Source organism: Diplotaxodon limnothrissa, linkage group LG6 (genome assembly GCF_057381915.1).
Source record: "Diplotaxodon limnothrissa isolate DT_005_m linkage group LG6, D_limnothrissa_male_GT1.1, whole genome shotgun sequence".
In the NCBI taxonomy this organism is placed as follows: domain Eukaryota; kingdom Metazoa; phylum Chordata; class Actinopteri; order Cichliformes; family Cichlidae; genus Diplotaxodon; species Diplotaxodon limnothrissa.
In genome coordinates, this window is record NC_140601.1 from 25,605,466 (window position 1) to 25,622,598 (window position 17,133).

At 40.3% G+C, this 17,133-nt stretch overlaps 1 protein-coding gene across 2 annotated transcripts in view; it reads right to left on the reverse strand.

Moving 5' to 3' along the window:
- Positions 1 to 3,449: 3,449 nt before the first annotated feature.
- The window catches only part of adgrl3.1 (adhesion G protein-coupled receptor L3.1), a 92,658-nt gene continuing 78,974 nt past the window's right edge, over positions 3,450 to 17,133 (reverse strand). The window contains exons 18-24 of one of the 2 annotated variants that reach the window (XM_085356006.1): positions 13,466 to 13,634; positions 11,904 to 12,083; positions 10,659 to 10,752; positions 6,501 to 6,629; positions 5,869 to 5,886; positions 5,076 to 5,378; positions 3,450 to 4,093 (exon numbers count right to left, since the gene is read on the reverse strand). In XM_085356006.1, coding sequence (XP_085212132.1) covers positions 3,450 to 4,093; positions 5,076 to 5,378; positions 5,869 to 5,886; positions 6,501 to 6,629; positions 10,659 to 10,752; positions 11,904 to 12,083; positions 13,466 to 13,634 — 1,537 coding nt within the window. Of the gene's footprint in view, positions 4,094 to 5,069; positions 5,379 to 5,868; positions 5,887 to 6,500; positions 6,630 to 10,658; positions 10,753 to 11,903; positions 12,084 to 13,465; positions 13,635 to 17,133 lie in introns of both variants that reach the window. The other variant, XM_085356007.1, reaches the window with a different exon arrangement.

The following is a 17,133-nucleotide window of genomic DNA, read 5'->3' on the forward strand; positions in this document are numbered from 1 at the left end:
GCAGACTGCACAGATGGTACCTTCCTAAAGGAAAAAGTACTATAGCTTACTAGGGTATATATATTAGACTTAATAGTCACTATATACAGTAATTGACTTCTATTCCTTTTACATCAAATTAAAACTTTGGGTGTCAGATAATTATTTATTAAAAGCTAGACATTTTAAATGAGAATAAGAAAGAAAAGTATTTCTTTGTGCCCCCTTTTCCCAGTTAATGCCCTATCGGCCCCCCTGGCTAAACTTTGCTAGATCCGCCCCTGCACAGTTACCAGCGTCAGCTAGGTAGAAAAAGATCCTGGTGTAGAAAGTAATATTAAATAAATTCTAACAACAGCTGATCAAGCTTAAAGGTGCTGCTGTTGTTCAGCCGCTGGTTTCCTCTTTCTGGTGCAAAGTGGGCCAAAAACAAAGAAGCCGATCAGCTGATCATTAAGCAGTTTCATGATTGAAGTAGCAGCAAGAAGAGGCAGTCGTTTGTTAAGCTTAACGCAGGAATGCTTTACAAACATTCAGAGATGGACTTACACACTTGCTTTACTTCTCTCGGGGATAACTTTGTCGGAGATGAAATGCCGGGTTGCTAGCGAAGCTCCAAATGCTATCCAGACCACTGACAGGTCCCGCATGCCACAGCCGCTCTATCACGTGATGCATACTGCTCCGACGTGCTAACGTTCTGAGGTGAGTTATGGCGTGTTGCAAGTTTTGTGAGGTGCTTTCGTGATATTTAATGGATCGGATTACATTTTTTATTTTTCTCCGATATCCGATCCAGTAATTTAGGTCAGTATCGGACCGATACCGATACGTAATATCGGATCGGTCCATCTCTAGTATGGACCGAATAAACTTGGAAGAAAGCCGGACCAATTTAAAATATTAACTGATTTCCACTTTGATAGACAGGGAGAGAAAAATGTGCAGCAGTGAGTTTCTGCTGGTAGTGTGATCACCATGGGTTACTTGCAGAGGTTCATATCACACTTAGTTTTTGTGAAAGTAATTATTCATCAATCACATTACCCTTGAGGTTCAGTCCTTTATATGTATAGAATATGTAAATATATGTTAATCTCCAAACAATGGAGAACTAATGTATTCACTGACAGAAAGAAGTCTTCAAAAATAAATTGCCTAATATGATTCTGTAAACTTCCCACACACTCAGCTATGGCACGCAAAAGCTTTAACTGGCAGAAGCTGTTCTGACAGATCGAAAAAGCAGAATTTCACCTGAGAACCAGATCCAAATGCATGCAGCGAGATGTTTGCATACTCAGTCTCACCAAATGGTCAGAAACACACATCTGAAGTGAAAACAGTGATGGGTTTAACTCTGTGTTTGTGTTTAATTTCAGCATAATCACTGAAAACACTCAAGAGGCAGAAACCCGCAAAGCTATGTCAGTAATTTATTTGTTGGCAAACAACTTTCACTGTTACAACAAATATTAGTTATGAGATCATTCAACGTGGAACCCATACAAAAAGAATAAATAATTAGCAGTAATATTGTAATAATAATCAAGATCATAATAATTTAAAAAAAGAAATGAAAAACCCCAAAAATTAAAAAAATTAAAAAAAACAAACCCAGTGCCACTTTATTTACTCCTGCCAGCTTTCTTTCCTCTGAGCTTGTTTTGCTGTATTTAAACCAATAAACTGATAAATAAATAATTTCTCTCTTGGGGACATGGCGGGGTTTGTGGAATACATGTGCAAGCTACACTTCATACACTTATTCATTTTCCTGCTAAATAAGTAAACATTGGCTTTCCACATTGGACAGTGCTCTTGTGTGCAGATTTTTCACATTTTCAGTACACAAATATGGTGTAGCCATGATATTTCATTGGTAAGACTGACCCCTTTGTAAAATAGTAGATTCTCTGAGCATTTTTCTGTACAATAAGATCTCAAACAGCACTGTAAGTTATTATCAGTTGCTAGAATATTTGGCAGAGGATATGTTTTTAAAAACTATTTTTGTGCTACGTCTTAAATCTGGCGTCTTTGTAATTTTTCACACCGAGGCCCCTCGCGCAGGGACAAAATGAGATGAGATCCTCTTCCATCAAAAGTCTAAAATGTAGCATTTCCATAGTAATCGCTTCCTTCGTCTCTTAACTACTTCAGTTTCCTGCTTGGTTTAAATCTACACAAGTGGCAAAGTATATAGTAACAACTAATTTGCAAAATGTACGTGACAGTGGTGTTGCTATAAAAAGGACCAGGATGAAGTGTGCGTAGGGTATATGCGTATTAATTAAGGGGTGCTTGACCGCCTCTGCATTACGAGAGAGTGACATGAAAGATTGTTTCTTGCTCGTTCTGCAGTCCTCTCGTGAACAGAACATATCATTGCATTTCAGAACGTTTTCACACACAAAAGGTTTGCAACTTAGGATTATAAAATAAAAGACTTGGTCATATGCAACATTTGTATCTGTATCTGGATTCTGTACAATACATAGAAACAGTTTGTGATTTCTTCATAATCCTTTGATAACGGAAAACTTTTACAGAAGAAAGGAGAAGAAACAGAACTTTTTTTTTCACTTCAGTCTGTTGTAATATGATCTTCCTTCTTTGTTTTCAGTGAAATACACAGTAGCCGCTGTCACTACGACTTGCAGGAATGTTACACCAGCCCAGACACAACTCCAGTTTAGCAGATACGAACAGGAAGAGAACTTCGAACATCAGTTTGATATGGTTACAGTTCAGCCGCCCAAATAATATCAGTGGTTCTTTTTCTTTTCTTTTCTTTTTTTTTTTTTCTTTTTTTTGGGTGATTGTTAGTGAGGGCATATATCATACATCCTTCACTTGATTGGCAGGTAGCGGTGCTTCTTTGGGGCCAGTTTATGCTGTGAACACCAGAGTCTGACGTCCTGCTCTACCCTTTATTGTCGTGGAAACGTCATCCAACGTATGCGTCTTTAAGAGTTAGACAGACAGACAGACATACAGACAAACAGACAGGCAGCTCTTTTCACCCAGGGCTGGGGGCCTGGGCCCTGTTGTGGTGGTAGTGGAGACTATATGCTATAATCTGCTAGAGGTCCATATTGGTAAACTTGTAGGGCTACGGTCAATCCGAAGATTCCAAATAAAAGTAACAGGTACGGTAAAATTACAGAATCCCTCCCCGTTCCTTTTCTGTTCTGAGTTCAAACATTCCATTCTGGCTTGATGTTCACAAAAAGTCTTTTAGAGCTGCCCTCTCAGTCTGCACCTTTTATGACAGTACATTCAATCCCTGCTTTTAACTGGCCAGTGATGTCTCAATCATATTGTCATGGGCCGCCGTTAATGTTACACACAGTACCTCAATCCAGGGTCGGGCCAGCTCAGTCTGTCAGTCAACAACACAGAATGTTTTCACTGAAAGGTTGAAAGTGTAAAGGTGGGCTGGGGAGGGACAGAAGTCTCGACTGCCTCTATAGACTGGTAACCAGGTGAGAAGGGTCTACAGGCGGCTCCTCGGGTGATGAATCGGACTCATCCTTGCTCCCAGAGACCATATATCCATCACTGCCACCACGGCCCATGTGGTAGTAGCTCTGCAGCTCGTGAAGGTGATTCCTGGAGCCCAAGTTTGGCATGCTCTTATAATAGACATCATCCAGTTCAGGAGCAGTAGCACTCTTACAGGGCTGTAGCTCCCCGGAGCTGTCTTCCTCTCCGTCTGTTAAACCATTCATCTGCCCATCTGGGAGGTCCGTCAGCACTGGCATGCTGGTGTAGAGTGAGTCTCTGTGGTTTGGTGAGTGCGTGTGCTCATCAGTGTGCTCGTTTGTCAGCAGGGGAAAAAAGCTCTCGCTGGTCTCTTGAGGAATGCGCCGTGGCCGGGAGAAACTGTGAGGTGGCGGCGGCGGCGGGGGGTGGCTGTCTGGCGGAGGAGGCCGTGGCGGCAGGAGAGGTGCATTGGACTCCTCTCTGATAATCTCCAAACCCAGGTTCTCCTCATGGGGGAAGGCTACAGAGTTGTCTAGTACCATGGGGCCATTGTCCTCTTTACTGCCTCCCACACATCCACCAACTCCACTGCTGCTGCTGCTGCTGCTGCCCCCTGCCAGGCTCCCTGGAAGAACCAGGCAAGAATCATATTACACCACACATCTCAACATGTTAGCCCACTGACGTTAAATCATTTTGAACAAAAAGCACTGCCACTGCTACCCAAGGCAGAAACTTTAGCATTACTAGTAAAACAAGTATTAAATTTTTTAAATTGTATACTTTATTGACCCCCGTGGGGAAATTCCTCTCTGCATTTAACCCATTCACTCTGTGAAGTTTAAAGTCCCCACTCTAATTTTCAGAAATTAACAACAGATTAAATTAGTCCTGCTATGTGACACCGGACCCAAAGAGAGCGATTTAAAGGATGTCAGCTCATTTGATGTCATTGTCCAGGTTGTCTTGCTTTCGAAATTACAGTTTTACTTGAGCTCACCACTTTCAACAGTGCAATTTTCGCCAGCATCATATGTCTGTTATCCAGTAAAAAAAACCAAACCCCCCCCCCCCAAAAAACTACTGTCTGCTAGATCTGCCCACTACCAAATGTCACACAGGCAAAGCAAAAGGAAAAAGGATCAACTTCAGGTAAATCTACGCTTCACAATAGCTGCCAAAAGTGTAAAAGTTTGGTATTGACATATCAGCTGTGATAATATGTCGCAGTTGTTTAAGCTGTCTGCGAACGGTTAGAAATAATAATTATTGTAGATTTTAATATGTTGCTCACCACTTCTATTGTGCTGTTTTGTTGAGTTCACCTGAACCCTCAGAAGGAAGGGTTACTGCAAATCATTATAAATGACAGGCTTTTGCTTAATTCAGTTTAATAATCACCTGTCTGCATAAATCATTGTAACCAGATAAAAACCCAGATTCTACTCATTCACCCACAGAAACAAATAAAAAGTGTTTACACGCATTTATAATTATTCTAAGACTATTTTTGTTGTAGTGAGTTAACAAGCAGTGCCACTTAATAAATCGAAATATTTACATCTGTTTATCAAAACCTTCAATTATATAAATGAAACCACATTCACCTCCATTGGCCATGCTGCTGTTCACCAGTTTGTTCATGAGGTTGTGATTGCGCTCCGTGGTTGCTCTCTCATGATTGTTGAGGTAAGATGGGATATAGTTGGACGTCAGCTCCTTGAGGATCTTCTTCTCTAGAGTTGTCTCCTTGTGGTTGCCGTGGGTGCCGTAGCCGGCGCTACGGTCGAGGATCTGGACACAGTCGCTCAAGTACTCACTGCTCGCCATGCTGTAGTTGTTGGCATGGTTACCATTAAGAGGGAGTGTATCCATAACACTGGAGTCTCTTGCGTTGTTCAGGATGCCCTCTGAGAAACAATTTTAAAAAGTGCTAATTATTAAGATGTAAGAAAAAAACAACTCCCAAGTGGTTTTTTTACAAATGAAAGATTTTAATTATTGTTTCACATCGTAGTGGGTGCTGTGAATTGAGGATTAAAAATTAGCAATGATAAATTTCTTGGAAAGAAAAATGCTTCAAGCGTCCATAATTCATCAAGGAGAATCTTCATAAGTACTCTTCTTTTTCAATTGCTGCTAGCACTACAACAATACAAAAAGAAAAGTTAAAATTTCACTGAAAAATGTTTTAAGTAGAACTTCTAGTAATTATACAGGAGTTATTATCACATCTCATCTCCCTGCTGGTCGACTAATACTATAGATACTGTATATCGACTGGAAAACTTTTTGGGGAAAAAAGGTTTTGCATAGGTTGGATTTAAAACATTAAATTGCTTTAAATTCAAGAAAATAATTATGTAGCTGAAGTAGTTTGAGTAATAATGTAGTCCATACTTGTGTCTCGGTATGGTGCTAATGGACAGCATGAGGGAGAGAGAGAGAGAAGAGAAACACAGATGTGAATTTAGACATTGACAGAAACACATTTCAGCCACCGTTACATCAACAATTGCTCAACAACTAAAGGCAAGTTGACAAATTTTAAACACAAAAATCTTACATAATCATTACAGAACAAAATATCTGTGCTTTGTTATAAAGACAGAGAAAGAAACAGCATAAGAATCATATTTAAAATGCTATAAATGTAGATATTAAGCTTATGCAGACACATGCTGTTGCACAAGCAACACAAGGCCAAAATGACACATGCATGTAAAAATAAAAATAAAAGTAAATCTAACATTCATATAAAATGTAATATATAAGAAATATTTCATGGTTCACAAGTAGCTTTTTTAAGATATAGCAAATCTGCAAATAGTAATTTAGATAGAGTTGTATGCATATATGTACAGTTCAGTGTCATTGATCATCTCACTTGGGAACCATAACATGCATGCATCAAAATAGAAAGCACCTTTTAAACTGAAAGAACCATGCAAACTAAATCAATAAATAGATAAAATAAAGCAACTCTATGCTACATTTAAAAATGTTGTTCATAAATGGAACATCAGCCACACCTTGGGTGTTGTACATGCCCACAGCTGGGTTGTTATAGACTGCCGAGTCCCCCAGGAGCGTGTTATAAGGATTGTTAGTACCATGGGGACGAAGGAGAGCATTAGTTATAAGATGATTAGCCATGGCTCCTGGTACAGGCAGATAGAGAAAGAGAGAGGAAAAGCAATAGCCAAGTCGAGAGAGGAGGAGAGAGGAAAAGCAACAGCCAAGTCAAGAGAGAAAAAGAGAGAAGCACTCAGGAGAAAAAAAACAGAGTGGAGATAGAGGTTAAAGGAGAGAACATGTAGCCATTGCAGAGTGGAAGTAAGCAAGAAGGAAAAAAGAAGAAGGGAGAGCGAGATGGAGAGTGAGTGTGTGGAAGAAAGAGGGAGAGAAGAGGACAAGTAAATCAAACAGGCTAACAGTTCAGGGAGAAAGGCAAGAAAAAGCTTGACAAGTCATTCTTGCAGCCATTGCATACAGGCTGAGGGAGGGAAAGGGAGAAGGAGACAGAGAGAGAGAGAGAGAGACAAAGAGAGAGTGCCATAGCTTGGAGCAGACTGTGCTGCAGTTCAATACGCTTGAGCAGAGAAGCATGACTACAGGACAGTTAATGGACAAAGGGGCCACAGAAAGTGTTTTCAGTGCATTTTCTGAGAGACTGCTCATATACACATTAAGACAATGCAAAAAATACAGGCAACAAATGGGCACAACAGCTCTTATGCATTCATCCTCATGATGCTATCGACACTGTATGAAGCAGGCTGTGCTACTGCTGTCTGTGCATGTCATATAGCTTTAAAACAGAGAGGGGAAAAACAGGTTCAAATATCTCTGTGGTTTCAGCATAAACTCAAAGCAAAACATGATAAGAAATAATTATCTTTATCAGTTTTCTTTTCCTTTTAGTACCTTAGCAGCACCACTAATGAGGTGCAGAGATGGCATTATACATGACCAACCACTGTGTATGTGACGACCTAGTGGAGAGTCTGCATCATGCAGTTTTTCTTTTTGCTTTTCTTTTCTGCTCTTTCTAGCGGCTTCAAATGCAATCTTGCTAATATTATACAGTTGTCACTGACTGTGTGGGATCTGAACTTATGGTTATGTAAACTAGCTACATCTATGGATGCATCCCGTACCCAGTAAAATCATGTCTAAAGGCTAGTAAATCTATGAAAAATATAGGGGCACAGCAATTTTTTACTTCCCTAAGGCATTTTTTTCTCATTTCTACACAATGTAAACTATAAACTTATGATTCCTATGCCATTATAACCCAGCATTTAAGAACTACATAAGTCATATATTGTCATAATATTCAAAAAAGGGGAATATATGCATTCTAGATCCTTTCAAATGTATGACTACACAAATTATTCATCAAAACTACAAATTACGGCGGCGTAAGAAATTGTAAGCTCTGACACATCAATCTGCTGCAAAATGGTAAAGGTGGAGGGAAATTTGTCATAGCTGGACACACTGAAATGAAAATCACGTTAAGGATCTGTTATCTTTAATTACTTGAACTGATCCCTCCTTTTCTCGGTGCTGCCAAAAGTCAGCCACCGCTACGTGAATGCATGAGTTATTTACTGGTTGATTATGTGACGTGACGTCATTAGTCTCAAGCTACTGGAACTATTGTTGATCTTAGTTTTGCGGATGTCATCTGTAGATTTCCAGAACGTGTGTGTGTGTATATATATATACACACATGTACATGTGTGTGTATATATATACACACATGTACATGTGTGTGTATATATATATATATATATGTATTGCCTTACTTTAACCTTCCTAGTTTCTGGCTTACGTAAGGTGTTTAGTTGGCCATGACAAAAAATTTAGGTTGCTTGAAAATGTGTGTATACTGCAGCATCTCCTAATGTTGTTACTGCACAAATGAACCAAAGAGAAAATGATTCCCTTTTTTTTCTCCTTCTGGTCAAGCCTCCAAACAATCAATGTGGCATGTAGCTCAGTGATGCGCCTGTTTTACAACAGACTCTGTGAAAGTGTTGCCACATACACTAAGTAATATAACTACACTGAAAAAAGGCCTTGTTGGATTTACTTAATTCAATAGTGGACACTGGTTGCACACAAATGTTTTGCTTTGGCAGAAACTTAAACAACTGAGTTAAATCAACACAACTTATTCATATTCAATAACCCTGTGCATTTTGTGTTGATACAACGCAATTGAAACATGTTTAGATGAAGTAAGTTAAAGCTCTTGGAATATTTTAATCCTTCACAATTTTGTCATTTTATTTTAACACTATTCAATAACTTTTACCCCAGTACTACTCGGTCACTTAAATACTACATGTTGTCTTCATATTACATAATGTTCAACAAAGTCTAGAGTCTGGTTACCATAAAAATTGAATGGATCTACAACAACTACCATCCTCCTATCTTTATCCTGGTTGCAGGGGGGCTGGGGCATGAAATCCTGTGCAGTGTCGCAAGATTTAACATTGCTATATTATTGACTTACTTCACTCGAACATGATATGAAGAATTTAATCTAGCCTCTCTGCATATAATGTAGTTTCTACACTATATAGTTACACTTAACTTTAAAGCATAAGGCAATTGTGTTAAATACACACAAGATGCTTACATAAATCCAAGAGATGGCCAATCAATTTTTTTCAGTGTACAGCTTCTTTAGTCTGACTCTGTTATTGTAAGCTGGTACTGTCAGAGTTTATTAAATACACATGTGAAAACAGTATTAGCTGATAGACAATTATCTTTTACTGCTAGGGTTCCAGATGAAGTGCATACCTTTGATTTGCAACCCACACCCCCCTTTTTTAAATCTTTTTTTACATTAAGTAACAGCTACATTTTGAATTAATTGAGAATATCATAGAGTGTTTGAGTTTCACTAAAATGAAAAACAGCCACATACTAACAACTGACTCCTCTATTCCTGAGCATACCACAGAACCTTTTTTTTTTGGTCATTGCTGTGTAGGTCTCTCTTCTTCATTATAACTTAAATGACCTGGGCATAACAAGAAGTCGGTCTCTTATCTGACAATCCAATTTATTCCATTCCACCGTTATCCAATAAGTCAAAGTATGTAGTTATTTCAACATCTACTGGCTAAGTAGCTCCGTGTGGCATTCTTTAAAGTGTGAGGGAAGGAGGAGGTGCGGGAGTCTTAAGCCCTGCCTAACTAAGTGTGTGATAATTCAAGCGCTGACACGCACCATGTCTGCTTTAGTATCAATCTGTCATGCTAACAGCTTATTAGTGGCCTGAAGAAAGTGAGGGCCACACCTCAGCTTAGAGTCTAACAAATGGCAGCATGTGTTCTCTTGTGTGTGTGTGTGTGTGTGTGTGTGTGTGTGTGTGTGTGTGTGTGTGTGTGTGTGTGTGTGTGTGTGTGTGTGTGTGTGCACGTATTTCAAACTGTGTGGCCATTTGGGTATCTATGCCCTCATTACCCTAGCCCTCGGATAGCCATACCCATTGAGTTCATTCCTACAGTCCATTACACTGTCCTACTCTGAAGGGACTGCAATACACAGCTCTAAATAAAGTAGGGATACACTGAACTGGGCTTATTCATTTAAAAGGTTTGAGACTACAATAGCATACAAATTCTCAGGTGCAAATCCTGCAAAGTTTCGCTCTACTTAAAATGAAACGGGATGCTATGTGATGAGTAATGCTGTGAATTCATCTAAAAATATAACATTAATTTGCATAGCACACTGTATTATAACAAAGGTGTTATGGTGTTTAGTTTAAGTCCTTAACACATACTAACTTAAAGGATTCAAACCTACAGCAGTTAAAGAAACATCTGTCCTTGCAAAAAGAAGATTGGTGCTACAGCACAGTTAGCGCTTCACTCTGTAGATTTAATATTGTGACAATAAAGTAGTTTCAGTTTTGACGGGAGCCTGCCCAGACCTCTCCTTCCTGCGAAAAAGCAGCTTTTGAAGCAGCAAAAATAAGTAAGCGATATTTACACTATCCTGCTAATCTTCCGATCTTCAAGAACAAAATACCATTATCGGTAGTCTGGACCGCAGCTACTTTGCTAAATGACAGCGTATGCTGCCTGTGCCTCCCGCTATTAATAAAGCAGATAGGGTGACAGTGATGGGGATGCAAATTGTAGGTATCCCGTGGTTACCTCTGTTGAGCGTAGCAGAGCTGTTGATGTCTCCAGTGATGAAGGAGGACTCCTGTTTCCTCACAGTGTCATTCCACATCCGCCTGATACGACTCTATACGCATGAGAAAAGAAGCGAGAAAGAAAGAAAAGGGTAGAGACGGTATGGGCAAATTTGTAGAGGGGAAACAATAAAATGCAAGGGAAAAGAAATCAAAGGAAGAGCCAGCAACAGATCAAGGGAGAAAGGACACGACAACAAAGAAGGGAGAGAAATATAGTGAGAAAGTTATAATATATGGGAGGCGATTGGCAAAAAAAAAAAGGATCAAATTAGTGCAGGAGAGGCAGTAAATGGGGAAAAAAACCCAAAGCAACATCCGACAAAAGAGAAACAGGTAGGGAAAAATAATCATACATCAGTGTTTTTTGTACTCCATATACATTTTTTAAGCAACATTGTCTGTCACAGTCAGGGTTTTGGATCTCACACTTTCAACAAAACATCCATATTTTAAGTAGAGATGCACTGAATGTAATTTTACTGGACTATTGCATTTTTCTTTACTATGCTATGTTTTCTAACCTTTCTTTCGTGGAGAATTTCCATTTTTGCTCATAATAAAACATAGAAAAGTTTTTGAAACAGTCAATGTTTTCCAATACGACATCAGGTTACTGAACCTACTATCACTCCCACTCCAACAAACCCATAATCGAGTGCTCCAGGTTACTGGACACAATATTGAGCTTCTTCATTTACTGGCAAACAGTGCCAACAACAGTATATGATGCCAACTGAGCTGGGCAGATCGTGTCAGAGTTGGAGCTAATAAATGCTAAACAAAAGTTACTCTGACTTTGCTCTTATTGCAGAAAAGAGAGTTCTGAAATTACTAATGGATTGGCAGAACTATGAAAAAGAGTACATGGCAGATGGCTACACTGGTAGATTACTGGCAACTGAGTTAGCAGTATGAGGAAGCCAGATACATTTACAGCTTATAAGATATTACATTTTGCTTCACAGAAGTAATATATCTGCACAGCAATTAAAGTTGTTTTTGTTGTCTAAGGTGCACTATCGGCTATACCCTTGATCGGATATACTAGCCGACTGATCGGTGCAGCTCTAATTTAAAGCCCCAAAATAAACCGAATGGCATTCCAACTTAAAGTCGCATTTAATGTGTTTGCCTAAAATATGAGACGAGTTGAAAGTGAACAGCGATGATCCAAAACCCTCATGGCGTTATCTGGCCTCACCTGAGAATCTGCTGTGCTGTAGCGTCCAGGTGTGCAGGCAGGTAAGCTCACCTGTGAGCCTGTGGAGTAGCGGCCCGGGGTCCGCGAGGTGGTGGTTTTACTGGAGGAGGATATAGAAGTCTCCACGCTCTTGCCGCTGCAGCAGTGGGTGCGCAGACATTTGCCGTACTCTTTACGCACCTGGGCCCCAGATGGTGGGAGGAGGAAAAAAGCGTCAGAAACTGTAAATGCACTCTCAGCCAGCGCGTACAAAAGAGGGGGAATTGATTGATGTTTTTGCTTTGACGTTGCACATAATGATGCATATTTTCAAGATGACAGGCCGAGAAAGAAAAGACAAACTCTTCTTCTACTCAACTTCCTTGTGCAAACACTAAACCCATAAATTTAGACATTAGAAGATTAGCTCCATAAACTTTCCCCCATCAACATCCTCCCCAAGCTGCCACATATTCATCTAAAATGGACATATTCCTTAGGGGGAGATGTGATGCACTTGTACACACAGAACATCTGCATTTAGATCCCAATCAAGTTAGAACAAATACGACTGTAATTGCTTTTTAACAAGCTCGTCGGACTGGCAGGCATATATTGCCACATGCTCTGTTTGAACAGCTGTGTGGTGAGTTGCTCCATGCATCTTGGGAGAAACCAAGTTGGGTCGCAGCCAAAGAAAACCTCATCATTGTTCTGAGGACATCTCTCTGGATACCTGATCCCGTGACCTAGCACATACCTAAGTATACTGTGCACACACACCACACTTGTTTACTGGTCATGCACTTGAAACTAAAAATTGTCTGTGGGATGGCAGCCAGATGAGAGTATTAAGCATTTGATGAATCTTCTTTCCATATCCTACTCCTCTTCTGGAGTCCCAGGCACTGACAGTGTGTGGGAGACTGTAAAAGTATCCCGGTGTGTGTAGGCTCTTCCTGGAAGCCACACATAACTCAAGTATAAAAAAAGTACACACATGTGCTCACAAATGCCAGTAATCCTTTAGGCCAAGGAAACCCAAAAAAATATACTGAAGAGTTTGTTTTGGGGGTTTTTTAAATTATAGAGGACTTGAAAGGCGAACCGTGTGTTAATGTGAGTCATAAAATCATAAAACTCACTTGAGGAAATTACTTCAAGTTTCAGGCAATTAGACTTCAAAACACTCATGCATGTCCTCTTCCTGGGTCCAATATTTAAAACAATTAGAGCTGAATATTATCAAAGTGTATAATATGCTATTTCAGGTGCGATGACCCTGCCTGATGATGGAAAACTTTCTTTGCTGCTGCTAGAAGAAGTAAGACAAGCAACTCAGTTTGTTACCTGCTGCCTCAAGGCAAGACAGACAGTGACAGCGAAAGAGAGTGTTAGGTAGCAAGAATGAAAAGGTGAGAGAATTGAGCAGTAGGGATACTGAATGACCAATCAAACCTCTGTGACAGCTCTGCAGATATTTTTGGTGTCCCTGTTGATCGTTTCTGGCTCGCATGTGTGCCTCTGTGTGTGTTTGTATGTGTCTGTCACACTGGCAGCTTCTGTCTAGCTTTGTGCCTCACCTTTTTCTGCAGTATGCAGTGGAAGATGAAGATAAACATGCCCTGCAGAGAGTTGAAGATGGTGAAAAGGTAGGCCATGATCACGGTGCTCTCGTTGATGTACATTAGCCCGAACGCCCAGGTCAGACCGAGCAGACACAGCAGAGCTATGGCCCCGATCACCCAGGACCTACAGGAGAAGACAAACAGTGAAAAATGAGAGATGCTCGTCCTGTTACTGTGTGTCATTATCAAATGAAATTCAAACATGAGAAGTTTGTCTTTTCCCCCCGTGGTGAAAAAACTAATCAGTCAAGGCTGACGCATGAGGGACCATGAGACGATAGAGGGGTTAGAAAGGGTTCATTATGAGCCCCAACACTGTAGGAGTAGACTGGAGGAAACAGCGGGAGTTTTGCTTAAAAGAATTAAAGCCTTATAAAAGGGTTTAGAGGAGGCAGTGCGAGTGGATCTTTTCATTTAGATCCAATCTCCAGAGAGCGAGGAGAGGTTATAAGCGAGCTGACGTCAGCCACGGGTATCACGAAGAAAAGCATTCTTCACCGAGCACACTTTTCCCAAGCTGCAGCCAAACTTTCTCAGTCAAAGTATATGACAGGAGGTAAAAAATCATTTTCAGGCAGAAGTAGGTCCTGAAGTCTGTTAGCGCACTTGTGACTATAACAGTTTAATGGGAGTAGATTTGATAAAAGTTTTTAAGGCTGCAAACCTTCATTTCAAATAAAGGCTATGAAGAAGTGAGTCATAAAGGCCAAATGTCAGAGAAACTTGGTCATGCGGAGGCATGTGTATGCATCGTAAGTCCTTGTCTGAGAATGTGTGTGTGCGCGCACGTGTGTGTGCATGCGTGTGCGTGCGTGTGCGCGCGTGTCCACGTGAGTGTCTTCATCGGGCAGTAAGCAGAGGGACATTACGGCCATTATAAATGACATTTCCCACTAAAGGTCATAGATTTGTGTCTGACAGAGCCGAGATGATAGCTGTTAATTTGATTGGCTGACTGGGCAGTGATCACCTCTAACACAAGTGATAGAGACAAAGAAAACCGGCAAGGAAAGAGAGAGCAGGAATGGAGATAGAGAGAGTGAAAAAACGCAGCGGGAGAGATATTAGGAGAGTCATGAGGAAGGAAGACAGACAGAGGAGGAGAGTAAGTGAGTGAGACTAAGGTGATTGATTCGATGTTTCCCTCTGTGGCACCATTCAGGCGAGACAGAACCTCCAATAAAGCTCGTCTGACGACCCTCTTCAATAAAGGGTATGCTCATCTCTCTTTTCCATCCCACCATTTCACCTCTTCCTCCAGCGTTCCCTTGAGTCATGGTTTCTCTCTCAGCTCTGTTTCCATGAATTCACATCTCACCTAGAGCTGGGCGATATATCGAGTTTTTAAAAAATATCGATATATTTTTATACGAGATATAAGATGTGACAATATCCTTTATATCGATATAGTCTATGTTACGTTATAATTATACTTGTGGAGCCGCAGGTTTGCCTCTCTTTCGTCCACTTTCGTCTTTACGCAATGTTACTCGGCCTCGCCTCTCCTTCACTGAACACAACTCCTCGTCCCCCATCGCTTCACCTGCAGGAAGCGACAAGATGGACACGGCAAATCTCCGTTAACGAGTTACTGCGCATCGCCCCGTGCGTGGGGCTGGACGGCGTCAACGTGTTAGCTAGCTAACCACGCTAACGAGCTAACCACGCTAACGCCTTTAATTTTCTCAAAAGTTGACAGCGCGCCTTATGTATGAATTCTGGTTGTGCTTGATGGCCGCGAACCGATTTTATGTGGAACACGGCGCTCAGCAATCTGTCAAAAAATGTTTTAGTACGACTTTAGTAAGCTACGGAGCTGCACCGCTTGATAGATTGTCGGAGCATTACGGCTGAGCCTCGCGGAGTGATACGTACTGTGCTTCAACGTAATATTACCCTACTGTGTATAAGGACTATAAATGGCACCTGTTAAGAGACGCGGTTGCGAAGCGGATTTCAAACTCCAGGCTGTCAGTCACGCAGTACAAGTTGGGAACAGAGCAGCTGTGAAATCTGTCTTTGTTATTGTGCTCAGCATCTTTTAGTTTACATTTTGACTGCACAATTGTGAGCTTTTTGTTATGCACAAAAACAACATTGTTTTCTTTTATTTATGGAGCATTATTATTTAATAAATGCTCATAATTTATTTTTGAGTAAATTTTATGTACATCTGCTCTATGTTAATAAAAGTGCCTGTGTGACATCTGGGACACAGCTTTGACTAAGAACTCTCTTTTTGTTCTTACTTTATGGCTTTAAAAAAATATATCGAGATATATATCTTATATCGCCATCCAGCTAAAAAATATCGAGATATGAATTTTGGGTCATATCGCCCAGCCCTAATCTCACCTTTATAATATTTCAATAGCACATTAGGTCTATAGGTCACAGGACCTCACAAATCACACACGAACAAGAAATCCATTTTACAAGACAGGTTCACGGTTAATTTAGGTGTGTGCATAGACTACAGGAAGACTCCACAGACACATGAATAACAAGCAAACCAAACAAAATGTCTCTAGGAAGACAACACTGATTGGAGAGTGGCCTTACCAGAGCCAATCCACAACAAAGATAACTTATGATGGCTTGGAGTTAGAGAGACAAAGAAAACAAAAGGAAGAAAAAAATAAGACAAAAAGAGCATGATGGTGATTAACGAATAAATGAACCACAATAAGACATGACTAATGAAGTGAAATAGATTAAAATCTAGACAGCCTTCAGTGTTCTCAGAAAGACTAAGGAAAGTCATTAAGAAGAGGGGGGAAAGATCCAAAGCATCGTGTTTTAAACGATTCTTTGATTTCCATCTTTTATCAGATTTTTTCTTATTAGAGTACTTTTTCCTGAACTGCACTAAAGCAAAGATCAGCTGGCTTCGCCTTTGCTTCTGAAACACTTCCTGCTTGAAGTCCTACTTAAAAACTGCCTCCATTGGCAGTAATATTTAAATCATATGAGAACCGAGTCATTTTTGGGATTTACATTATAAATTCTGAGCTCGGATACGCGTTGAACTCTGAGCCAAGGCATATTGTTTGAATTAGACTGAGCCTTTTTTGTCTTGAGCTGGACTCGAACAAGAAATGACACAATCCCGATTAGTTAGCTTGGTAGAAAGAGTTTCAGTATTTAATGGAAGTGAAGTCATATTTCAGTGGCACCCTCTAAGGGTCTCTTGAATAGTAGGGACATGCCTGAGAATAATGATTTGAAGAATTTAGAGGGTAGCATCTCAAAATTATGTAAGATAAAGGTGAAAGGCGCTCCATGCGACAGGGTAGCATAAAAATGTAGAATTAATTGAATAGTTCGACTTTTTGGGAAATGTGCTCACTTTCTTGCAGAGATGAATGTGAAGATTGATGCCACTCTTGTGTTTGTGCAGCCATGATGAAGTCGGAGCCAGCAGCTAATGAGCTTAGTGTAAAAACAATACTCCTGGTTCTGTCCAAAGGTAACATTCTAATGCTCACTAATTAGCATGTTATAGCCTTTCGCTGACTCCATAAACAAAACAAACTGAAACCAACAATGCGATAAATTCAGAGATTGTGTCTCTCTTGCCTGAGAAATAGTATTGTACCTTACCTCCATAATTTGTGTTTATG